This window comes from Nanorana parkeri, unplaced genomic scaffold (genome assembly GCF_000935625.1).
Source record: "Nanorana parkeri isolate BGI_ZX_2015 unplaced genomic scaffold, ASM93562v1 scaffold300, whole genome shotgun sequence".
Taxonomy (NCBI): domain Eukaryota; kingdom Metazoa; phylum Chordata; class Amphibia; order Anura; family Dicroglossidae; genus Nanorana; species Nanorana parkeri.
This window is the reverse complement of record NW_017306568.1, coordinates 909330-935067: the sequence shown is the minus strand read 5'-3', so window position 1 is coordinate 935067 and position 25738 is coordinate 909330. Positions and strand designations below refer to the sequence as shown.

The 25738-nt window shown below is 43.5% G+C and overlaps 1 protein-coding gene across 2 annotated transcripts in view; it reads left to right on the top strand.

Annotated features, from left to right (window-relative positions):
* The window catches only part of AGMO (alkylglycerol monooxygenase), a 132377-nt gene that overhangs the window by 68483 nt on the left and 38156 nt on the right, over positions 1-25738 (top strand). Inside the window, exons 8-12 of one of the 2 annotated variants that reach the window (XM_018557731.1) lie at positions 2814-2893; positions 8026-8160; positions 8601-8710; positions 14834-14923; positions 16880-16985. In XM_018557731.1, the coding sequence (XP_018413233.1) occupies positions 2814-2893; positions 8026-8160; positions 8601-8710; positions 14834-14923; positions 16880-16985 (521 nt within the window). Of the gene's footprint in view, positions 1-2813; positions 2894-8025; positions 8161-8600; positions 8718-14833; positions 14924-16879; positions 16986-25738 lie in introns of both variants that reach the window. The other variant, XM_018557730.1, reaches the window with a different exon arrangement.

Below are 25738 nucleotides of genomic sequence, written 5' to 3'. Positions count from 1 at the left end.
TGCTAAAGGATTTTCCATTTTACCATCGGCTCCATAGACATGTACACGTGACCTAGGGTCAGCCTAGGTGGAGCCCTATACCAAATACTCAAATATTTAAAATCAGGACTCCAGCACTGCAAGACCACATCATTAAGCACTGAGCATCCTTGCCGTCCCCATTTGTTTTATAGAAAACAATAATAATACATTAGCTCTATAAAAGACAGATTTAATAACCTGAATTTCTGGATCTGTATTCGGCATATTGTTGTCTTATATTTAATGAAGGGGCTTTGCTAGGCCCTGGCACCCAAAGCACGTGCCCCAGGTATTCTATTGAGTACCCTGGGTCTACTTTGCAGAAATTGTTGTGGTCACCCCAAGAATGATCCTCCAGACCACGGGTAGCTAACCTTCGGCCCTCTAGCTGTGGTGAAACAACAATTCCCACCATGCTTTCCTCTGGGAGTCATGCCTGAGTCTTGTAATATCCATAAGGACTTTCACCACACCTGGAAGGCTGAAGTTTGGCTACATCTGCTCTAGACAAACACATAGAGGGTTATTCACAAAGCTGCCGAAGGCAGCCGAGTGAATAACCGACCCGAAGTGAAGTGAGCCGAATGCTGTTCGGCTATTTACTTCAGACTTGTACAGCTGATTTCATCTGGGTTGGCTGAGCCGAACCTCCGGTAGGCTACTCACTGCCGTTTGGCCTATTCTCATAGGGGCTGAATGGCAGTGAGTGACTAGCCGAATACCGGCTAGCTTTGTGAATAACCCTCATAAATTTTACTGAATTTTGGTTCATTGATTCTTTTTTTTTTAAGCATTTATGATGCATTTAATTTTTAATTTCAGCCATGTTGTCATATTTAGGACACTACGGTTAAGACTGGTACAGAGCAATTTTAATGACAATATTAGACCCAAATATAATCCAAAGAGTATAATCTCCAAATCCAAAATATCCAAATATCAGATCCAAAAATGTTTAAATACTAGTGAAAGACAATCCAAAGTTTCAGCTTATTTCTATGCAGCTTTCTGTGGAAGCACAATATGTGGCATTCCAAGAACTTTTTGTGGGTCTTTTGAAAGTTGGGGTTCCTTGGGCCATAGAACTTTTAGCAAGGAGGAAAGAGAATAGACCAGAGGGAGGAAAGGCAAAGGAGAGAGCAGGAATGATGTGAGGCAAAAGAGAAAGCATCATTAAAGTGTATGTGCAGCCACAACTTTCTCTTTTTTAATTTTGGATAGAGTATGGAAGGATAAAATCCCGTCAGGTTTTTTTTTTTTTGCTGTTTGTGTACTAGGGTGCCATCAGAAAATAATGGCCCCGCCAGCGCGATTGGTGGTGGTGGGTGATTCTGTGATCACACGGCCATCCGCGCGGCTTCGTGCACGATTGCCGTGCGGTCATGGATCGCCATAGTGTGAATCTAGCCTAAATCCTCACTTATTAAATACAGCAATATATTTTAGCAAATTAGGGTTTACTGCATTTTTTATTTTATCTGTTACTATTCATTTATCCTACTTTCATCACTCTCCTTTCTCTTTCTTTCTTTCTTTCTTTCTTTCTTTCTTTCTTTCTTTCTTCCTTTCTTTCTTTCTTTCTTTTTTTCTTTCTTTCTCTTAGTTATACACAGGGCTGATATGTTATAAATCAGCCCCATACTGTATATTAGAGAGTGAGAGAGAAAGAGTAAGTGATGTAGTGCGGAATCATGACCAATTTGTTCTATCTTTCTCTTTCTCCTTCCTCCCTTTTTTGCCCTTTCTTCTTTTCTGTGCCCTCTCTTCCTTCCTCCTTTTTTTCCTTTCTTTCTTTCTTTCTTCCTTCCTTTTTTCCTTTCTTTGTTTACTTCCCCTTCCTTCCTTCTTTTGCAATATACAGTATGGGACTAAGTTATACGCTGGGCCAACATGTTATAAATCAGCCCCATACTGTATATTACAGAGTGAGAGAGAAAGAAAGAATACGTGATGTGGTGAGGTATCATGACCAGTTCTTTCTTTCTTTCTTTCTTTCTTTCTTTCTTTCTTTCTTTCTTTCTTTCTTTCTTTCTTTCTTTCTTTCTTTCTTTCTCATTCTCTAATATATAGTATGGGACTGAGTTTTACACTTGGTGAATGTATTATAAATTAGCGCCATACTGTATATTAGAGAGAGAAAGAAAGGGTAAGTGATGAACTTGAAATCATGAACATTTCATTTCTTTCTTTGTTTCTTTCTTTGTTTCTTTGTTTCTTTCCTTCTTTGTTTCTTTCCTTCTTTCTTTCTTATATAATGCATTTGCCCAGCAAATAAATCAGCGCCATGCTGTATATTAGAGAGTAAGAAAAAAGAAAGAAGTAGCAAGTGCTGGAGTCAGAGAAAAATAGAAGGATAGAAGAGGGTGAAGTTGATATGAGAGATAGAGATAGATAGATAGACCTGCTGTAATTACATATGATTGCTCACGTAAGAGCTCAATCAATATTCTGCCCACAAACACCCAACATTTGTTAAGCTCGGTGGATTATGATACTTGGCAAGTGCCAGCTCAAGCTGGAGAATTTCCCCCTGGCTCCCGGCTGACTGGGCTGCAATCAACAACGTGATATGATATATACAAGTGATAGATTACTCCATCCTATAAATACATTTTAAAGCCTCTAATTATATCCATTTGTTTACTTAACAACCCCGACACAGCATGATCCAAACTCAACAAATTAGGCGGTGGAGGTAAATGATGTGGATGGGGAGGGAGGTGGATTGATTCGCAATCAGTTGAATAATTGTCTGCTATTAGGGTGTCTGATTTTTACTTTTTGTCTTAAAGGGACTTTCGTGGCGGAGAAGGACAAAGTGGTGTATGGCCTGACCCATCCCATAAACACATTTGAGCCGTTTTTGGTGCAGGTAAGAATGTTAATTGAAATTGCCGAAGAGCAGATTAATTCCTTTGGCTGTCAGAGGGGTACCAATGAACAGTGATCTCTAGGAAGATATAAATGTTGCAAATTCATTAGACATGTGAGATTCGTTTCATTCCGAATCAAAATTTGGACGAATTTTCCGAAAATTCGTACATTCAGACTCATCCGGATTTAATAATCCCAATGTATCCGAATTCAAATTTCCGTTTCTGAATTTCTTATCCCTTCCGAATTTCGTTCAAAAACTAAACTGAATCGGACATGTGACTTTTCTGGCCAATCAGATGTGTTTTTTGGTTTAATGCATCCAGATGGGTCTGAACACGAATTTTCATTTCGGCAACATGGGAGCCATATACAGTATATACATATAATACTAAAGCTGAGACCCAAATGGAATTCGGGATCCAAATTTCTGAATTGCATTCCAGAGCTCATGAATGTCATTAGGGTCTGGGAGCCATATACATATAATACTAAAGCTGAGACTCCCAGACCCAAATGACATTCTGGATCGGAAATTCGGATCCTGAATGCCATTCGGGTCTGGGAGCCTCAGCTTTAGTATTAATATCTGTAGATGGTTTTCTGTTTTACTCGCAACGAATATTCGTAAACTCATCCGAAACTAGCGAAATTTGGATTTCGTCCAAATCCGAAACCCGAACCTTATTGAATTTCGGATCCGAATACCGAATTTCGAAATAACAAAATACCCAAACCTAATCGAACCAAATTTTTTCGCAGCTTACATGTCTAAAATTCATACAGCTCTAGATTTATATTCATTAAGAAATCATATAATGTATTTTATTTTTTTGCAAGCGGTGTTGGTACCTTGGACCTGGTATTAGATTTTTTGTAGTCCCTGTATGGTAGAGCTCAGACTGGTAGATGAAAAAAAAAAAGCAATTGTGTTGCAGTGCTCCTGTTCTAACAAGCAACATGCTGATAGTAGAGAACTAAGTGACCGAGAAATGGGCTTATCAGTCTGCTGCTTTTCCTTTCTCTGCCCAGTCACAGGCTAGGGGAGGGACAAGACCTGTAAGTGCTTCTTAATTGCAACAGATCAAAATCAGGTCTTCTACCCTGACAGAGAGGGCTGTGTTGTCTGACTCTCAGGACTGATTTCTATGGCAGATAAAACAGCCCTTATATATATATTTAATTGTTGCATTTAGCTTCTTCTCCAGGTTTTAGCTTTAAAAGGTCCTTTTGGCTGGACTTTAGGGCCATCCAAGTGCTGGGGAATTTAGCCTTATGTACTGAGCAGATTACCCCTACCATTGTGCACCCCCCCTTGCCAGTTGGTCCTTTTCTCAGCGGATGCCTGTGGGCTGGCTCCGTTCCAACAGCGCCATTCCCAACCTCTCTCAGAATTTCTCAGATACTTTCTAAAAGCTTAGCCAACCGCCGCCAGTCACATGACCAGACGCCATTAATCAGTATCCACAGCCTTTACTTACAACATACAAGTGCTCCCGCTCTGTGTATATAACACGTCGGCCAATCTTAATTATCCATTACAGCCTCTCAGATGAGCCTAAGTTTGTCTCTATTCATCACCTTCCCCAATGCTTGGAGAGCTGGTTGAAAAACAGGGTCATTGCCTTGTAAATTGGCTCATTAAGTTTGGGGAATGTGATGAATTGCACCTCATGTTCACTTTCTGTTCTATATGGCTGCTGTTAATAAACAGTGCTGGCCTTACAGAACTCAGCTGCTGATTTTTTATGTGCTTTCCCATGCAAGAAATGGACGCAGGACTTGTTTTTGCTCTGTTACATTAAAGGAAAAGGCCTGCACCCAAAAATGGTTCATTATAGAAGAAAATAAGCATAGATGAAGAATATGTTATCCCGAAATGTCATGTTGGGATGTTTTAGTTTATTGTCTCGTTATCGCAATAAAAATGGCAGCATGATTGCATGTCAGGTCTTTCAGCAAATAGGCAAAAGCTTGCAGATTTTATCACTTTTTTATAAATTTTTAGTAACTATGAAATATTTATTAATTATTACCGGGAATTTATATAGTGTTGACACTTTACATACTGCACATTCACATCAGTCCCTGCATTTAAGGAGCTGACAAAGGTCCCTATCCCTATACCTACATGGTGTTACATACCAGGTGGAGGCCGAGCAATACGGGGGCTTCCCTTGCATGTCCTGTCCAGCATCCTTGGAGTTGGGACAAAGTAAGCTGGGACTCGGGGAAGCACAACCCAGATAGCAAGCAATTGAGCTGCTAGTTTGAAAATGACTTGCTAAACTATTGCAGACTTGCCAAGCTTCACAATTTTGTTGCACAATTACAGCAAGTCTGCATTGCAAGTCTCCAGACCAGCGAGCTTGCAGAGCTCTTGCTAAGACCTGCAGGACTCTTGCTGTAGACGTGCCAAGCACATTTGCTACAAATTCAAAACGTGTCAACTAGAACTTGTGTTGTAAGTGTTCTGCAAGTCTACAACTTGCCAGGAATATGTGCAGCAAGTTAACACAAATTACAATTTCACCCTGCTACAAGTTTGTAGCATGTTATCCTTGCTATCTGGGAAGTGCATGTAGCTGGTTCAGATGCAGCAGGGCCAAATGCAAGCCGAAGGTCAATCACAGCCGGGCAAAGCAGGTACACAGGGAGTAAGCCAGGGAGGAAGTCCTGAAGCAAGCCAAGCTCATCCACAGGCAAGCAGAGAAGGTACAAAACAGCAACCGGGAAGCAAAGTCAGGATGCAAGGCCGGAGAATGGACACAGGTCAGGTCACAGGAAGCAGAAGCTGAGGCTCACTCAGCAACTTCCCTAGATGAAACTGGTTTAAATAGGCAGTCCTTGCCAAATTAAGCTAAGGCACCTGTGCAATAACTATGTCATCCCAGGCCCAAAGGTTTAGGCCTATTAATGTGAGCAAAGTCTATGTGCATTTGTGCATTTGCCTTTCCATAGGTGCGTGCTTGATCATGGGCACATGCATGTCTTTGAGTGTGGACACACACCTAATTTTCTTGATACATGGGCTGATTTAGACATGAGCCAAGTAACCTACCAGCTTGTGTTTGACGTTATAGCATAAAAGTGGTGGTCTTGGTTGGTTTACTTAAAAGAGATCTATGAGGTGTATGACTTACACTAATTCTTATAGTTAGAGCCTACGTGTGACAATGAAACTGTGACATGTCGACGCTTTAGATCAGGAAGTCAGCGAACACATACCATCACTCGCTCACTTCCTGATCATCTCCCTGCAGAGAGCGGTGACTGTCAGTCACCGCTGCCCGCATGGATTCCCCACCTTCCTGCTCCGATCCTCCAGTGCTGACTGGAGGAACAGATGGGAGAGAGGGTGGGCACAGCTGGCTCTGCCTCTAGAGAGGCAGAGCACGCTGTCAATCAGCCAGCTGGGTGGATCTCGACAGTAATGTCGAGATCCCTCCTGGCTCCGGCGCACTCCGGCAATAGCCCGCTATACACTAAGCTTTGGGTCATGGGAGGAGGTTAGTATACATCTTCTCATGACTGTAAAGTAAACTATGGTATAAAAAGGTTAACCCCATAGTTCTCTTTTAATGTGGAATTCCTCCCTTTTGCACAACATCCCCCTTAAAGCTCCTTCCCCCTTCTCTTTTTTAATTTTTATTTTTTTAAACCCAATACATACCTTTTTCTCTGAAGTCTTCCAGCCATTCTACAGCTTCCCCCTCTCCCTTTGTGTAGCGGCAGGGGGTAAATGGACATTCCAAGAATGAATAGCACTCATGTAATGGCATCATTGTATGAGCACTGCTCAGTCGTGGAGTGCTGTGAACCCAGCCTATGTGATGACGTGCCTCCTAGGGGGCATGTAAATGGCCAAAGAGGAAATGGGTTGAATGACACGAGTAAAGAGGATTGCTGGCACTGAACTGAGGTCGAAGCCACGGACAATGCTGGAGCTTGGAGAGGATAGGTAGAAAATGGCAAGGGGATTGTTTAATATGACATGGGGTATGTAAATGAAATAGGACTTGCTTCCCCCCAGGAATAGGGCATACTTGTAATTACTCATAAGTCTAATTAATACCAAATATAAATGAATTAGTTATGATAAACTATCTCTTTAAATGAAGTCATTCTCCGTGGTAGTCATAGAAGATCAATTTTGGTCTAGTAGAACACATAAAAATCATGTTGAAGAGTACATTAAATGATTAAAACTGATTACATGAACGGTAACAGATAAAATACATGAAACAATCATTTGTTAAAATGTCTTGCTGTAATTAATAAGCGAGGATATGGCTTCCAGAGTCTGTTTAGGCTCAGAAGGGAAAACATTTGATCAGCTGAATACATTGTAACAACCCTCAGGGATGGAATAAGATACAATGTGGTTTTTCTACGTAGCATACGTGATGAACTACATTTACTGTTGCCCAAACCAACAAATCAGTTTCCAACTTCAGAGTTCAAAAAAACAAGCAAGGATTCTGATTGGATGGTAAGGTAATCAAAAATGTTCTTGTTAGCATTCTTTTTGTATATACTGTAAATCTCAACGTAACTATATAACAGTAATAACCCCCAAAAAGGACAGCAGGGGGGCCTGGGGTCAGTGCTTGTCACAAACCCGGCTGAAATGCCAGATAACAGGAGATCAAGCCCAATCCTGGGCTTGATCGCCTGTATTGGAGGGCAGGGGAAACATCAGGAGTCTAATAGACCCCTGGTGTCTCTATAAAGAGAAACTTTGTCATGCCTGATGAAGGGACCCTGAGTGGCCATGAAATGTTGCTTTATAATGAGATGTGTGTACATCAATAAAATGACCACTCGTTGAAGATTTTACTTTGGTGTGCTGGTGATATATTTTACTACATAAAGAAAACCTGTCACATTCAAATGCTGTCACATATGGGCTTGTGATAGCAAAAGTTAAGTGAAAAAAATTTTTTTTTGTTTTTTTAAAGAAAAGTATGGCAATACAAGCTGTTTTAATTTTTTTTTTATTATTTTATCTTTTGACAATATTTTTTTTACTGTAGTTTTTTTAATTATGCCGGCTCTTGTACTCCGCAGTGAGTGATCTGCATCTGTATGGCAGTCCCAATTTAATATCTGCATCTTTTCCTTTTCTAGCTGCAGCACCTCATCTACATTTGGAAGACGTTCTGGAGCACTCCAGGCTTCTTCGACAAACTCTCTGTGATATTTAAAGGTCCAGGATGGGGACCTGGAAAACCTCGTCTCGGCCTTCCTGAGGAACTTCCAGAGGTAAACCATGCAAAGCCTAAATCATGCCAGTGATGACAGATGAAAGCAGATGAGACCGCTCGAGGAAGTCCAAAGACAATACGTTTGGTGGGGCAGCTGACAGATTTGCTGCCAAGTTAAATTAGTACCACAGCGCTGAATACTGAAAAATGGCCTGGATGGGAAGGGGGTTTAACACCGCGGATGTCAACTGGTTAAGAAAAAAAACAAGTATAGTTGCCTTGACTTATTTTTTTACAGATATCTAAACTCATTGATTTGCAGATGAGGTTCACGTACCTTTGCACATATAGTGCAGGAGTGATGATCAGGTGTCCACATACTTTTGCCATATAGTGAATTTCTATGTACTAAGTAAAGCACTGAAGATTTTTTCAATGCTTTAGGAATAAAAATGATGATGATGATGATGATGATGATGATGATTGATATTTTTGCAGGTTACTGGAAATGAAAAACCTTATAGCCCCAAACTATCCAAAGCTTTACAAATCTACTCATCCATACACTTTATTCTCCTTCTTGCGATCTATCAACACATGTTTGAAGCTAAGCAAGTAAGTAATGTCCTATAGCTATGCCACAAACGTAAAGCTTTTTCAACCAATATACTGTATATGTCTCCTGGAAAGTCTTCTTACATTAAAAATGTAACAATAGATACCATAGGCATGGATGAGCAAAGTGGGTTTGCTGAAACTGACCACCACAATATTGACTCTTTTCAAAGTTTCAGTCACATTAGCCTCATATTTTGCCATGTGGACTTCTTAGGCATACTTTTGGGTAAAGTTGTGTGAATACCAAGTCAGCATTGTTGATAGACAATGCCATGTCAATGTATTTCTTTCTAAGTACACTCTATATGCACCTAGACAGATACAATCTTCTTAATGAAGATATCACCCAGTTAAAAAAAAAGGGAAAACATAAGTTCAAAAAAATTACTTTTTGAAATTAAAATAAAAAACACTTTTGTCCATTTATATTTAAAGGTTTGGAGTTAGGGTTCTACTGCTCCTCAAAAGCTAATGTCCCCAGCTAATGAAGGGCCATTTTTCTGGCACATAATTTGGCCCAGGATAGTTCCCCAAACCTCAAGAACCATAAAAAGAATTCTTAAAAAAACTCTAAAAACACCCTAAAGTGAAACTCCTTTTCTAGTTTCCACCCCACCCACCACCATGACTAATAATCGCTGCTCAATTCAGGTATACTGTCAGCCCAGGCTGTGTCATGACTCTCCCCAATAAGCCTCGGTCCACTACCTGTGGGGCAGAGCTACTTGGGAGAGTCATGATGGAGACTCGCCCACGATAGCCTTGGCTCACTGGAAGTGATTTGGAGGATGCTGGCTGTCATTCATACCAGCAGACGATCGGTAGTAGACCACGGATTGGCAAGTCTGTGGCAGAAGGTGCCAGAGAAAAAGTGAGTTTTGGAGCCAAAAGTGTGCAGTAGCAATGTTTTCATTCTCCTGGACACCGATGCCTTTCACCAAAAAGGGAAGTTTTAGTGTAGTGATAACTAGTTTTCATTCAAACATCGCTAGCAGTTCAGATCCCTCACTGAGATTGATGGATAATGAGAATGATTGTCCCCAATGGATCACTTACCACCAGAACCCACTGCAATTTTTGGTTTCTTACATACGTTGTCCCCATCAGGAGTCTTGGTTCCACCCAACCACTGTATCCTATACAAATTCAAATGATTGTCCTGATGTAAGAGAGTGACACCTTCTTTATGGCCTTATGTGAGCGGCAGAGGGGCATGTCTATGGGCACATTTCACCACTGACATTTTAGAAGATACACATTTTTCTTAGGTGCTTTGACCCACCAGTCAAAATAATAGCCGAACAGTGTTCGGCTCACTTCACTTCTGATCGGTCATTCACTCGGCTGCCCTTGGCAGCTTTGTGAATAGACCCCAAGGAGGCTTATGTATGAAGCGTATGTTTTTGGAAAGCCAGGTTTTAACAACAAGGATTCTGTGGGCAACAACACATTTTCTTAATGATGTACTTTCATAAATAAGCCCCAAGGTGGTAAGTGCAAAGTCAATATATATCTACCAAGGAGGATGCAGAAGAAGAGGGGCAAATTACTGTATAAGAACAATCCCCCCCCCCTTTTATCAATACAACCCTACTATTCAGCAAATAAAACCTAACTGAAACCCACAGAGGTCTCATATTGCATACGTTGGTCTACAGACCATAGTTGGGTGCAACAGTAGATGGCTTAGCGCAACACTATCGTGTGAATGGGTCCTAAGACCTATAACAGTTAAAAGTTATGTTAATTCTTATCTGTGATATTAAACTGCTGAACTTGTTTTGTTATGATATACACAACCAACTCCAGGATCAATCAATCAAATCACATGACCAATGCCAAAGAGTTAGACATATGGTCTTTGCTGAAAGGGCACCACATGTGAGCTATTCCATGCATCTGTCTAATGTCTGTCCAACAGAAAAGCTGAAAACCAACCTGATGCCAGGATCAAATGTGTCCTAAACAAGCTAACAAGTTCAGCCAGGGGTGTAACTACAGATCACGGGGCCCTATAGCAAAAAATGTGATGAGGTGGCCCCCGTCAGCTGTGACTAACGACACCAAGATTTCATAGACTCCTCTTGTGCATCTGCGTCGGCTTTCCTACACTATTATTTCTTCTTTTTTTTTTCACTTAACTTTATTGCAATCACACAGGAGCTAGCTAACAAGCCCCTGTGTGATAGCATTTGGAGGTGACAGGTTCTCTATATTGACCCTGTCACCTCCAATACAGGAGTTCTAGCACAGCGCTGTGCTGGAACTCCTGTGACAGGTGAGACGGGAAGAGCACAGCACAGCTCTCGCCTCTCACTGTGTACAGTCTACACGGGGCGGCAGGGTTACTTTTAACCCTGCCGCTCTGCTCCCCACATCGACGGCAAGTGAGGAGAGACTCGGCGGCCGGAACCAGAGGACAGAGGTAAGAGAGGGGGGAGGGGGGGAGGACAAACAGGCTGCACAGATTTTACAAGTGATTGCGGCGACATCGCCGCGATCACCTGTAAATGTACGAGCGGATTCCCCACAAGGCAACTTACCCGCCCGGCGCCCTGATCTGTATGTTCCGGGCGTCGGGGGACTCCACACCGCTGCCGCCCCGAGGCCGGGCCTCGGTGGCCTTGTGGGAAATCCGGGCCTGATTATCGTACGATAATAGCGGGAAATCCCTTGATTGTACGATAATCGGCAGGTGTATGGAAGGCGTGCGACCGTTTCTACTGTACGGTCACACGTCTTTTGTCTAACGGGCATGTTTGAAAACCAGCCGAGAATTGTAGGATTGTCGCACACTGCCCATTCAGCATTGCAGTCATCGGAAGCCCGCCCCTCAGGGGGCGTGGCTTGCGATGATCGCAAGTATGATCTGCCTGTTCAAGATGGGCAGATTGTACATTTTTTTAATTACCTTACAACCATCGCAAGACAAAAGTCTTGCGATGGTTGTAAGGTGTATGGCCACCTTTAGGGTTGTCATCAACTGCAACCAATTCAACCCTTAATGATACAGCACTGTGATATCTTCACATGTTCTCCGTTTAATTTCACCCAACAACCTAATGGGGCACCTTCCACCCCAGGCCCTATAGCAACCGCCTGGGTTATGCCACTGAGTTCAGCTATTTTGCATGCATTTACTTAAATGGGACTGCTTCTTTACTATGGGTGAGCTTGATTACATGTAATTGTCTGAATTTGAAAGAGCATTTTGCAATTGCCTGTACAGCGGACCTCAGAGTGGGAGAGGGAGAAGCAGCATGAGGAGCCAATCAGCTATCATGCAGTGCTCATGTGCTAGCAAAGAGTGTGCTGAATTTGATAGGAGGAGAGAGCAATGTGACAAAGAGATGAGGTCATTAACAGGCTTCACTGGTCCAATCACAAGCTGGAGGAGGGACAAGACCTGTATCCATTCATTAAATGCAGCAGACAAAAATCAGGTGTCCTGCTGCCAGACAGGGCTGTGCTGTGTGGCAGAGAAGTGTAAATCTTAGGACTGGATCAAGGAATACAAATCCTTTGGCAGGTTCCTGTATATGAACTTTCAGCTTTAAAGGAGAACTATGAGCAAAGTGCTTATCCGCTTCAGCTGCGGCGTCTCAGTATACTGCGAGCAGCAGAGCTAGTTTGTGTCCTCCCGTTACCCTAAGGAGAACTATGGGGAAAAGCCTTAACCCCATAGTTCTCCTTTAATACTAACATTCTATTGCAGAGACGGTAAGACATTATTAATATAAAGAGGGATTACATGTATACGTAACACTGTGAAAAAATAAGTGTATACATTTTTTATTAGGGAGACATTAAATGGTTTCTTTTTAGCATCTGCCTTCAGATTATAGAAACAGCGACATCATCTCATAATGGTATTTTCGACAGATTGGATGCCTGGGGCAAACACTTGTGCCTAAAGGCCTTGTTCACACCAAGCGCGGAGCAGGTGCAGATCAGTTGCAGACCGGATCAAAACTGCGTCCAATGTATTCCAATGGTATTTTTTGTTCCAGTTCACATCGCAGCGTTCCGTTCCAGAGCAGGTCCAGAGCAGGTGAAAAAAACTGCAGCAGGCCCTATTTTACCTGCTCTGAATCTGCTCTGGATCTGCAAACGCATAAAAAACCCATGCAAATGCCTGAAACGCACTGAAAACCCATTTTAAACTTTAAAAAAAAAAAGTGTTTTTTTTTAATAGCCAAAAACGCATCTAAAAGACTGGCGTGCTTGTGCAGAAACCTGACCGGATCTGCTCTGCATTTGGTGTTAACAAGGCCTAAGGGCCTGTTCACATGATTTTCAGGTCCGGATCAGGTGCGGATCTGCAGACGGGGTGCTATGTGTTTTGCCGCATTTTGGCCACGTTTTGACGGCGTTTTTGATGCGCTCCAGTGGGGAGTGGGGCTGTCAGTATGTTAGCTGCAGTGCAGTGCGTGATGTCAGTGAGTGACGTGTTTTTGACGCGTTTTTACCACGTTTTGCATTTTCGGGCCGTTTCCTGACCGTACAAAATGTGACATGCAGTATTTTTCTGTCGTAACCTGAACAGACTGCGCACGCAAGAACTGTAGCCCATAAAACACATAGGGATACATTGGGATGCATTTTTAGTGCAGGAGCATACGGATCAGGTCAGCACAGAAAACGGACGTCGTGTGAACAGGCCCTAAGGCTTAAAATTGCTTGATTGCTGAAGATACCATGCTGGGGGATTCCTAACTTTGTCCGGAGGAAAGAGCTGCATAGTGTGTACCGAACTTTTAGACACTTTTTGGATTGTAAGCTCTCATGAGCAGGGCCCTCCAAGCCAGGGGCATAACTAGAAATCACAGGGCCCCATAGCAAAATTTTGTATGGGGCCCTGTGATTTCTAGTTACGCCCACCTGATAACCCAAACAGCCCACCTGAGAGTGACCCTGCAGAGCCCACCATAGAGTCTCTATGGTGGGCTCTGCAGGGTCTCAGGTGGGCTGGTCAAACCCTCTTACCTGTCAGCCCTGATCCTCTGTCTGCCAGTCCCAAGTGCTGTCACATTGACAGCAGGTAAATACCACTCCTAGAGCATGTTTTGTATTGTCACAGTAGTTCCAGCACAGTGCTGTGCTAGAACTCCTGTATTGGAGGCGACAGGGTCAATAAAGAGAACCTGTCACCTCCAATTGCTATCACACAGGGGATTGTTTTCTCCTGTGTTATAGCAAAAAAGTTAGGTGAAAAAAAATTGAAATTGATTCAAAGAAAACATTAAATGAATAAAAATAATATGAAATAATTAAATACAAAAATAAAAAGGTGATTAAAAAGTAAAAAATAATAAGAAACAAATTATTAAAAAATAAGACAATAATTATAAAAAATAAACAATAATAAGATTTAAAAAATTTAAAAAAGTAAATAAATAAAAATAGGAAGATATAATTAAATAAAAAGTGATAAAAAAGTTTAAAAAAATAAACAGTATTGCGGAACCTGGCCTTGGGGCGGCAGGGAGAGTAACTCCGGACCTGCATGTGGGCAGCACAGTGGCTTAGTGGCCTTGCAGCACCGGGGGTTCCCGGTTTGAATCCTGGCCAGAACATTATCTGCAAAGAGTTTGCATATTCTGCCTGTGCTTGGCTGGGTTTCTTCTGGGTACTCTGGTTTCCTACTACACTCCAAAGTCATGCTGAAGGTTAATTGGCCCTGTATGTGTGTGCAATAGGAACCTTCGATTGTAAGCTCCTTGAAGGCAAGGACTGATGTGAATGTGCACTGTGTAAAGTGCTGCGTAAATTAAAACATCAAATAAATATTGTTTGACTTGCATTTGGGCTTCTAGTGAGCATCACTGCACTGGTCACACCCCCTCTGTGATCTCTATACTCATAGCTCACCCAAGCTCCTCCTCCCTCCCATCAGCTAATAAAGCAACCACTCCCACCGCAAGCCTCATTTCAACTGTGTGGCAATCAGACAGAAAGATTATGTAAGCTTTAATAACTTGGGAAGAAATACATAATATAAAGTGGGGGGCGCCTTGGGATATTTCCCTCCAGCAGTTGTTTTAAGGGAGATGCTGCCCCACTTTAGAGGATCTCTCTAATGAAGCAAATTGTAAAAAGTGTTATTATGTCTGTAAACAGATGTTATCAGCGATAACGATCCTGGTGAGGATTCTCTACGTACTCTTCATGTTAACCTCTCTGGGATTCCTGCTGGAGAACAGGCAAGTTGTTAATTTGTTACCTTGCAGCTGCTTTATCTTACGCCTCCCTTTGATTATATGTATCTCTTTCACATCTCCGTGTAATTAGTTGTTCTTCTTATTAAATGATCTGCGCGTAGTAACCTTGTCTCTATCCTCAACGCCACCCAAATGAAACGTAGTATCGCTTTAGCGCATGATGCGGGGGGAGGGGGGGTAATTACACAGCGGGATTTTAGACATGTGAGAGAATAATTATGGTAGCAATTTGTGCTGATGGCAAAGCAATAATAATCAAATTACTTTTAAAGTATAGTAGAAATAATTAAAAAGTCCCGCCGGGGTTCCTCTTGGGTAACGCTGTTCCTCGTGACGTCAGCTCCCCTTTGAAAGGCTCCCTTAAGTGATAATTGCTTTGTGAAGTCGCTTCTGAACTTTGTACTCATGATTATTAAAAAAAAAAAAAAAAAAGTTCTTCCATATCTGGCCTAAAGTTTAGGCAGCCTTGATTAGATGACCACAGGTTACCAGATTTTCAAAATGAAATCCGGGGACACCCTATTGACCACACCCACTAGCAACCACACCCATGAAACCACAATTTTTAGTACGTCCTAAAAAACAATTGATCACAGACTTCTGGAAGAGGAAGAAGACATTGCAGATGTAAAGACAAAGTGCCCTGGGCACTATAAAGAGAGAAATAATGCGGCCACGGCGAATCATGTCTGCGGTCAAATTGTGATAACAGTGGGAGTGGCTGAAGATGCATGGTTAAAAAAAAACCCTGAGCCTACTCTACTATGGGTCAAGCATGTGTAACACACAGTGTGCAGGGATCAGGAGTGTATAATGCATGGACCTCGGGGGTCAAGATTGCATAACAAATGCAGGGGTTAGGAGAGTATGGAGCAGAGAGCAGGAATCAAGAGTATGTAATATACAGAGTGCAGAGGTCAGGAAAAGGTAACACATGGAATAAAGAGGTCAGGAGCAAGAAACAAATGGAGTACAGCGTTCATGAGTAGGTAATGTATGGGGTACAGGGGTCATGAGTAGGCAATGCATGGAGTACAGCGTTCATGAGTAGGTAATGTATGGGGTACAGGGGTCATGAGTAGGCAATGCATGGAGTACAGCGTTCATGAGTAGGTAATGTATGGGGTACAGGGGTCATGAGTAGGCAATGCATGGAGTACAGGGGACATCAGTAGGTACCGCATGAAGTACAAGGGACATCAGCAGGAATCACATGGAGTACAGGGGTCATGAGTAGGAGACAGTAGCAAGTAAAACAGAGTTCAGAACTCATTAGTAAGTAATGCAGGGTTCATTTGTCAGTAGTAAGTAACGCAGGGTTCAGGGGTCAGTAGTAAGTAACACAGGGTTCAGGGGTCACTAGTAAGTAACGCAAGGTTCAGGTGTCAGTAGTAGGTAACGCAGGGTTCAGGGGTCAGTAGTAAGTAACGCAGGTTTCATGAGTCAGTACTAAGTAACGCGGGGTTCAGGGGTCAGTAGTAAGTAACATGGGGTTCAGGAGTCAGTAGTAAGTGATGCAGAGTTAAGGGGTCTGTAGTAAGTAATGCAGGGTTCAGGGGTCAGTAGTAAGTAACGCAGGGTTCAGGGGTCACTAGTAAGTAACGCAGGGTTCAGTGGTCAGTAGTAAGTAACATGGGGTTCAGGGATCAGTAGTTAGTGATGCAGAGTTAAGGGGTCAGTAGTAAGTAATGCAGGGTTCAGGGGTCAGTAGTAGATGATGCAGAGTCTTTATGGAGTCTGTTTTGTCAATCTTTTCACCCGAGCCTCATACATCTTTAGAATTCCATTTGAAAAATGAGTGAAAGTTTTGTGAATCTTGGGTGAAACATTTGGTCCTCTCAATGTATCATTTTTTTGTTTATAATTTTTTGTGCTATTTTTTTTCTCTTATGTTTTAAGAAAATAAATGTTTTTGTTCATATTGCTCTATTTCTACAGACCATCAGCAGCCCCACTTGAAATGGTCCGCTGTTTTGCCTTTCTGGTGCTTCAGAAATACGGCTTCCTAACAACAGACATTCCTTCCCTGACAAGTATTTGTGAGGTAAATGATTTTACGTTTTCTTTATCGTTTTCCTCTTTCTGTGGAAGTGACCAAAGCCCAATGAGACCGTATAAATAATTTTTTTAATGAATGGCAACCAACCAGAGGCAATAACAGAGCACTTCTGCCGGATTTTAGTCCTCCTCATCAGCGAAAATCATGTGACCAATTCTTTGGAAAATAGTCAGGTGACCAGGGCCAGGAAGGAGGGGAATTCAGGAGAATAAACGAGTATGGTTATCCCAGAAATCCAGTGATCTCATCACTTTCTGTTTGGACTGACAACACACCCTTTTCTTCACTGAAGTCCCAATCTGTGCCATCAGTCCTGCCTGTTGCACAAAAGAACTGCAACCATCACCTCCTCCTACTGTCGCTCTTCACATGTATATATAGATTTTTTTTTCCCCAGACATGCTTCTATGTTTCCTGTTTCTCCCACTGCAGCTCCTATGATCCTTTATCCCAAGGGGTGAGTATATGCCCTCTTGGAACCTGAAAACCAGGCCATGAAGGACTACCTCGGGTAAAAGCTGCAGAAAGTGTCCATTCACCCTTTACCTTCTCCCGGTGGTGCAGGTTTCTTTTTCTTGGTGAAAAAGATGGAACTCTTGGGCCATGGTTGGATTATTGAGGTCTGAATCGTATTACCATTCCTAACCAATGCCCCCACCCCCTTTGATTACTGAGCTATTCAGTCATGTTCAGGGAGAACAGATTTTCTCCAAGCTCAGTCTCAGGGGGCATGCAACTTAGTCCAGATCCGTGAGGGGGAAGACACGCTGCAACACCAGAGTTGGGCACTATGAGTAATTTCCTTTAGTTTATGAATTGCCCCTGCTGTCTTCCAGTTATTTGTAAATTATATCAGGGCATGAAGAACTACTTTGGGCAAAACTTGCAAAAGGTGTCCATTCCTCCTTTACCTTTCCCGGTGGTGAAAAAGATGGAACTCTCAGGCCATGGTTGGATCATTGAGGTCTGCATCGTATTACCATTCATAACCAATGTCCACTTACTTTGATCACTGACCTATTCAGTCACATTTAGGGAGCTCAAATTTTCTTCAAGCTTGATCTCAGGGGGGCATAAATCTTAGTCTGGACGCTTCAGGGGGTTGAGTAGAAGACACCATTCAACACCAGAGAAGGGTTATGCCCTTTGGTTTACAAATTGCCCCTGCTGTTCCAGTTATTCATTAATTATATCTACCTAATTACCTGAGGATAAAGTTCTTGTTGTCTATCTGGATGACATTCTGATGTAATCCCTGTTGATGGTCATCATAAACATCATCATGTTGATGATGACATCAATATCATGTCAAAGCAGTTGACCAGGCTTTGAGAATATTCTCTCTACACCAAACTGGGGAAGCGTATTTGTCATGGCACCAAGATTTGTTTTTGGGTAGAGTGTCTCAGATGCTGGCTTAGCCATGGATCCCACTAAGGTCCAGGCCCTTTTGTAGTGGTCTCTGCCTTTGTCTCTGCCTTTAATTTGCCAATTTGTATTGAAAATGAATCCAAAGCTTTTCCACCATGAACTCTGGACTATCACTGAACTTAATAAGAAAGGCGCTAATCCTAAATTGTGGCCACGAGAAACTGTGCAAGCTTTCAAAGCCCTAAAGAAGACTTTCCCTTCAGCTCCTATTTTCAGGCATGGTACAGAAGCTGTTTTGTTGCAACCCACTTCCAATGGTAAATTGCATCCTTGTGTGACAAATGCCTGACAAACGGGATGTTATTGATTAAAAGAGAACTATGAGGTTAGTGCTTTTCACTCACCTCATAGTTCTAGCCGACCTGTGACAATGAGACTGTCACAGGTCAGCTCAGTAGATCAGGAGGTAAGCGAACACATGCCGGCGTTCGCTCACCTCTCGATCCTGTCACGGGTCTCTGCCGTGACAGGGGAGGGGCTGGATTCCCCCCTCCCTGCTCCGATCCGCCACCGCTGATTGGCGGAACGGACGGGGGAGGGGCCGGGTACAGTTGGCTCTGCCTTTAGATAGGCAGAGCCAGCTGTCAGTCACGCAGCTGGGCGGATCCCGGCACAATTGTCGCGATCCGCTTCAGCTGCGGCGTCTCAGTATACCGCGAGCAGACTTAACCCCATAGTTCTCCTTTAATGGTGTGCTGGCAACATATGTTATTCTCTATGCTGATTCTTGCTATAGCACCTGCCTACTCCAGGCTCTTCCCAGAAAGGAGTACCATGGGGATATAATGAGTGCCCATGGTGCCCTCCACTCCCTTGATGTCCTCAGGCTTCCAGGTCAAATGATGCACATCATTGAAACTGAAAGACTAAGCCCATCTAGTGGCCAAAAGGAATAACTGAAGGGGACAGCACCAGTGCTGCCTTCTGTCTGTCCATCACCTCCAACAACTTCCTGGATTCCCAGTGTGATTTGCGTCTCTTTCCCTGCTGCTTGATGTGATGAAATCTCCATTTCTCAAGGCTACATATCCCATCATGCATTGCTTCCAGCAAGCTATGATAATGTTACATTGTTCAGACGCTGAGGAATGTTGAGTAAGCGCATATTTATAGGGCCGAGGTGAAATGGTGTCAGTGCATTCATCCTTTGGGCATCTTCAATAAGTAAATTTACAAACTTCTAGATGGATTTGGTTATTAGGAGCGGAATGGAACTCATGGAAATTCAAGATAGAAATACACAAATTTATTTTTAATTTTTGACCTTTTAAGGAATAGGTCAGCTAGAACTATGAGGTGAGTGATAAGGACTCACCTCATAGTTCTCCTTTAATCTGAACGCTTGGGTTGCAGCCAGAGACAGCCAGGGAATGGGTGTTCTTGGACGGAGCAATGATAGCCCCAGTATTTCCATTCCTTTTACCTGAGTGAAGTGGAGTAATGTATCAATTCATCCTTCAAAGTAGAGTTCCCGTTTAAGAAAAAAATTAATAATCCTTGACACCCGACGGTCTTATTTGCTTCCCTAGACCACAAAGGGTCCTTCTGTTATAATCCCACACCCAATTCAGTCCGCTCCTACGCTGGTGTCTGTGCTTCATTCATTGTTCCTTCTTGAGGACGGCGTTAAAGTATCCTCCCCCCCACCCTTAAAAAAACGTGCATTAGTTGTGTGCTATTACTGCGGTGTTTGGCTGGATCTGACCCATTTCATCCCTCTATTTATGGCATGTTTATGCTCACTGAGCCTTTCCTAGAGCCTGCACCGGCTTTCCGCAGCCCAGATCTGCTCCAGATTCCTCTGGCACTTCATAAACTAGTCTAAACTCCACCGGAGCATTGTTAGGTGTTCCCCCGTCTTGCTTACCAGGTATAAGGATAGTGGTTTTCAAGATGGAGCTCGAAAAAGTTTATGAAGTGTCATGGAAATGCAGAGCAAGCCATAAAGGGAGGGGTTGTGGGGGGACCAATTGTTTTGAACCGTATGTGGAATAAATTTTGAGCTGAATTGGATAGGCCGGCCTGTTTTGAAAGAATTTTTCATCCAACTTTTTTTTTTTTTTCCTCCTGTTGTTTTTTTTTTTTTTTTTAAAAGAGTCAACCGCAGGATGCCTCTGAAAAAAAAAGAATCGGCGTAACATGAAATCAATATCGTGAGCCGGCTATTTATATACGCTGCTTTCGCCAAACAGGATGCCGCGTCCGACGGTCGGGGTTTTCTCGAACAGTTGTTCAGAAAATTGATGGGACGGGCGGAGAAATATAGGCATGGGCTACTAGGATTTACTGGTGCTGAAATAAAAAAGACAGGCCAATGGGTTTTTATGATGTTATCACGATTTATCGGGTGCTAATATATCCATGTAGGGTTGCCACCTGTCCAGGATTCACCCGAACAGTCCAGGTTTTGAATGCTTTGTCCGGGTTTCATGGCAGCAGAAACCCGGACACAAAATGTCAGGCAGACAGGGGCAAACAAAATTAAGATAGGGGCAACTGGCCCCCCACTGAAAATAGTCTAAACTGTGATATTTACATATAAATGAGTGGCGCTATTTACAAATGAATAAGCCATGACTCCCAAAAAAATGTCAGTGCGTCACTAGAGTGTTCGGGTTTCACTTGAAGAAAAGGTGGCAACCCTACAAGCAGGACTGAATGTAGAGTGAGGCAGCCGATTTTTCGTTTACATGTGAACTCGGCGATGTCGCCGAGTTCACATGTAAACAGTGTGCAGCCTCCCCCCTGCACTTACATCTCTCCTCTAGTTCCGTCCTCCACCGCCGAGTCTCTGACTGCAGTGAGCAGAGCGGCAGGGTTATAAGTGTATACAGTAGGCAGTGAGAGGGTAGAGCTGTGCTGTGCTCTTCCTCTCTCACCTGTCACAGGAGTTCAATGAGAGGTGAGTTCTTTGATCGATCAAAATAATTTTGATCGATCAAAGAAATTAACGATTAATCGACGGATTAATCGTTAATTTCTGCACCCCTAATATTTATACATATTTATCTATATATATCTATAGATATAGATACACTGTATATATAGATAAATATATATATATATATTGCTTCTGACCTGAATAAGAGAGGTTAACTCTCGAAAGCTTGTCTTTTATATATTTTGTTAGTCCAATAAGAAAGGTATCATTGCACACTGCAATACTGCGCTTTTATATATATATATATTGGATTCACCTACATTAAGTTTTTAGACTGAAACTGATATTTTTTAAAAAAAAACGGAAAAATTGTCAAGCTGAAACTGAATATTACTTTTTTTTCAACCTTTTTAAAAAAGTGTTTTAAATATTTTAAAATTATATTATTTTTATGCTTATTTATTTATAAGCAGAATCTTGATATGTTATTACCCAATAGAATGTTTGACTTTATCTGAATGTTTCCTGGTCCCTGTGGTGGGGCCCTGTTCATCCCTCTCCGTCAGCACCCATGGTTAAAAGGTGGATAGCAGTGATGCTGCCATTTTTAAAAGATTATTAGAGACAGCAGCCTAATCCTGAAGAAGGAGGCCTCCGTGAAACGTGTAGAGAGAAGTTAACTGTCGTCCTCCCACTGGATTGCTCCTTGAAAAGAAAACTATATTTGATACAAATATCACTCTGTTATCCTTGGAGTACCTTAACAGTTCTTTTTTTTTTTCTCTCTTTTTTTTTTTTTTTCTTCCTTTTACTTTGCTGTCGTGGGATTTGGAGAAATCTAATCTAAACAGATCCCTGATATTACCCTTTTAAAACAGAAAAAGAGATTGAGTCCTCAATCTCTTATTCTGCAGCCCCTGTTATTAATGAACAGGAAGCCTCTATACTGAGTGCTCCTGTCCATTCATAAACTGTGGAGATAGTATCAGTTACTATGTCCGCAATCATGAATGAACAGGAGGTGATGTAGAACACTTCCTGTTCATTCAAAACTGGCGACACAGTAAGCATACTATGTCCTCGGGTATTTACAAACACTTTGTCACCAGTACTGATCGTTGAGTGTTGTACTCCACTTTCCATCCTGACTGCTCTGCCTGTCACAGGAGGCCAAGCGGGGAAGTACGGGAGGAGGGCTCGGCTTTCTGTGACAGCTGACAGCTCTCTCCTCCCCACAGCACCCCGCTCGACATCCTGACAGCTTCTCTCGTCCTTGCTGGGTGACGGTCTGTGTGCGCCCTTCCCCTCTCACCCCTGCTGCCTCTCCCGACACGGGGGAAGAGCAGCGGGGATCAGAGGGGACACAGATTGGTGCCCAGCGGGGAGGAGAGAATCTAGAATTTTTGGCCATTTTGGTACTATCGGCATTTTGCTAACCTAAATGTTGGTGCATCCCCAATATATACTGTTATGTATATACATTTTTGCTGTACATTTACTTCCATTTTAAGTTGTTTCAGGAAAAGTTTGATGGCACCTGAAACTCAATTAAAGGAGAACTATGGGGTTAAGTCTTTTCCCCATAGTTCTCCTTAGGGTAACGGGAGGACACAAACTAGCGTCCTCCCGTCACCCTAGGCTCAGTATACCGCGAGATGCTGCTGCGGTATACTGAGACGCCGCAGTTGAAGCGGATCCCGACAATTGTGCCGGGATCCGCCCAGCTGCGTGACTGACAGCTGGCTCTGCCTATCTAGAGGCAGAGCCAGCTGTACCCACCCCCTCCCCCGTCCGTTCCGCCAGTCAGCGCTGGCAGATCGGAGCGGGGAGGGGGGAATCCAGCCCCTCCCCTGTCACGGCAGAGAGCCGTGACAGGATCGAGAGGTGAGTGAACGCCGGTATGTGTTCTCTCACCTCCCGATCTACTGTGCCGACCTGTGACAGTCTCATTGTCACAGGTCGGCTAGAACTATGAGGAGTGAAAAGCACTCACCTCATAGTTCTCCTTTAATATATGTTTTTAATATGCCTGGTGTCAGGGGTGTCCCTACATTTCTGCCGGTGGTGAGGGTTGGGTGAGTGTGCTGGCAGTACAGGTTCTGGAGGGTGCGGGATGTGGGTGCTGGTGATGCAGGGCAAGAGCGGGAGGGAGTGAGGTGGTGCTGGGTCCTGGGGGTACAGGTCCAGGGGCAGGGGGGGAGTGGGTACAGTGCCAGGTCCTGTCAGTGTAGGGGGGTTGGGGTGCACACATCACCTCTGTTGGGTTATCCGCCTAGCTCAGTGATGTCACTGGGAGAGGGAGACTAAGCAAGGGAGTGCTGCAGTGCTCATGACTAACAAGAATCATGCTGTTAGGAGTAGAGAGCACAGTGAGAGATGAGCAGTCCTGGGTGGCAGAACAGTGTAAATCTCAGGACCGTAATGGACAGCAAGTCAAATCCTTTTGGCAGGCAAATAGCTCCCATGTATGCATTTAACTGCTGTATTGAGCTGCTTCCTCCCCTCAAGTGTGGGACATATGCATTGCTGATACAGTATATACTCTACTCCCCTCATGTCACCCCTGCACTCTACTCCCCTCATGTCACCCCTGCACTCTACTCCCGTAATCTCACCCCTGCACTCTACTCCCCTCATGTCACCCCTGCACTCTACTCCTGTAATCTCACCCCTGCACTCTACTCCCCTAATGTCACCCCTGCACTCTACTCCCCTAATGTCACCCCTGCACTCTACTCCCCTAATGTCACCCCTGCACTCTACTCCCCTAATGTCACCCCTGCACTCTACTCCCCTAATGTCACCCCTAATGCCCCCCTTCCCCCTTCCCCCCCTAATGTCACCCCTGACTCTACTCCCCTAATGTCACCCCTGCACTCTACTCCCATAATGTCACCCCTGCACTCTACTCCCCTCATGTCACCCCTGAACTCTCCTGTCCTCATGTCACCCCTGCACGCTACTCCCCTAATGTCACCCCTTTACTCTACTCCTCTAATGTCACCCCCTGCACTCTACTCCTCTAATGTCACCCCCTGCACTCTACTCCTCTAATGTCACCCCCTGCACTCTACTCTTCTAATGTCACCCCTGCACTCTATTTCCCTAATATCACCCCTGCACTCTACTCCCCTTATGTCATCCCTGCACTCTACTTCTCTGATGTCTCCCCGGCACTCTACTCCTCCATTGTCACCCCTGCACTCTACTCTTGTTATGTCACCCCTGCACTCTGCTCCCCCAATGTCATCCCTGTACTCTGCTCCCCTAATGTCATCCCTGTACTGCTGGGAGCATGATGCTAGTGAGTTTTCTCTCAGCAGAGGATAGCAGGTCGGCGGATGCATATTTGCACACAGCTGGTGTTAAGACCAATGGAAGGGTGTTGCGTCCGGTGGGGGAGCGGTTCATTCTGGTAGGAATGTGTTAAATAATACATTTTTGGGGTAACATCCACTTTAAATACTGGCAGATCTGTATCTCTGGTATACACTAATCTGGCCCTAGAATACCCTACAAACTACAACGCACAATAATCACACAGATAGACTGCAAAGCTCTGCTCCATCTCTTGCCGCGTGTAACCTTTGTGTCCGCTATGTGTGAATGCGTTTGTGCGCTTTTGAAGAAGTGGGTGGTCACTGCTTTGCAGTTGCATGTTCTTTTTTTTTCTTGCAAGTAAAAGAAAGGGAAAAAAAATCTCAAACTTGGCGAAGTCGGAGTACTTTGTTTAATTGTTTACAGATGGGCTGCACAGTAACCGGTTTGAAGTGTAAAATAATAGGCCACACGGATTACAAACGCCTCATTACTTTTTATTATTTCATTTTGCTCAGACATCAACTCATCATCTCCACCCCCCGCCCTCCCCCTCCTCCCCCTCCTTAGTCCTGAGCTCACGGGTGATATTTTATCACCTTCTCAGACTCCCATTCACCTTTAATATCTGTAACAATGTAACTTGTACAGTCGGGATCCTCAGCGGAATAAACAATACGCATTTAACTCTACACAGTCCGACCTGCGTCGTATAAAACCAATGAGATTTGATCCCGTCATAAAAAAAGGATTAAAGATCCAATATTGGAATATTATAAACTATACTATGTGTTTTATTACCTGTTACACTTATTTATATTGAATGTACGAAGTCCCTGCACACCAGCTGAAATGTTGAGGACCCATTTGGACCACTGCATTGCAGTAACACCTTAATGTATTGCATGCATTGCTGCGTTGTGGTGCTGCTCATAGTGAATGGTGCCCTAATGGCCCTTCATGGCAGCACTCTGCAATGCACAGTAGTATGTTGTGTTACAAACTTTTTGTCACACTGGACAGAGGGCCGGTGCTGCCACTAGGCACTCTAGGCAGCCGCCTAGGGCGCACTGATGCCTAGGGTGCAACTTTGGCCACTCACCCCCCC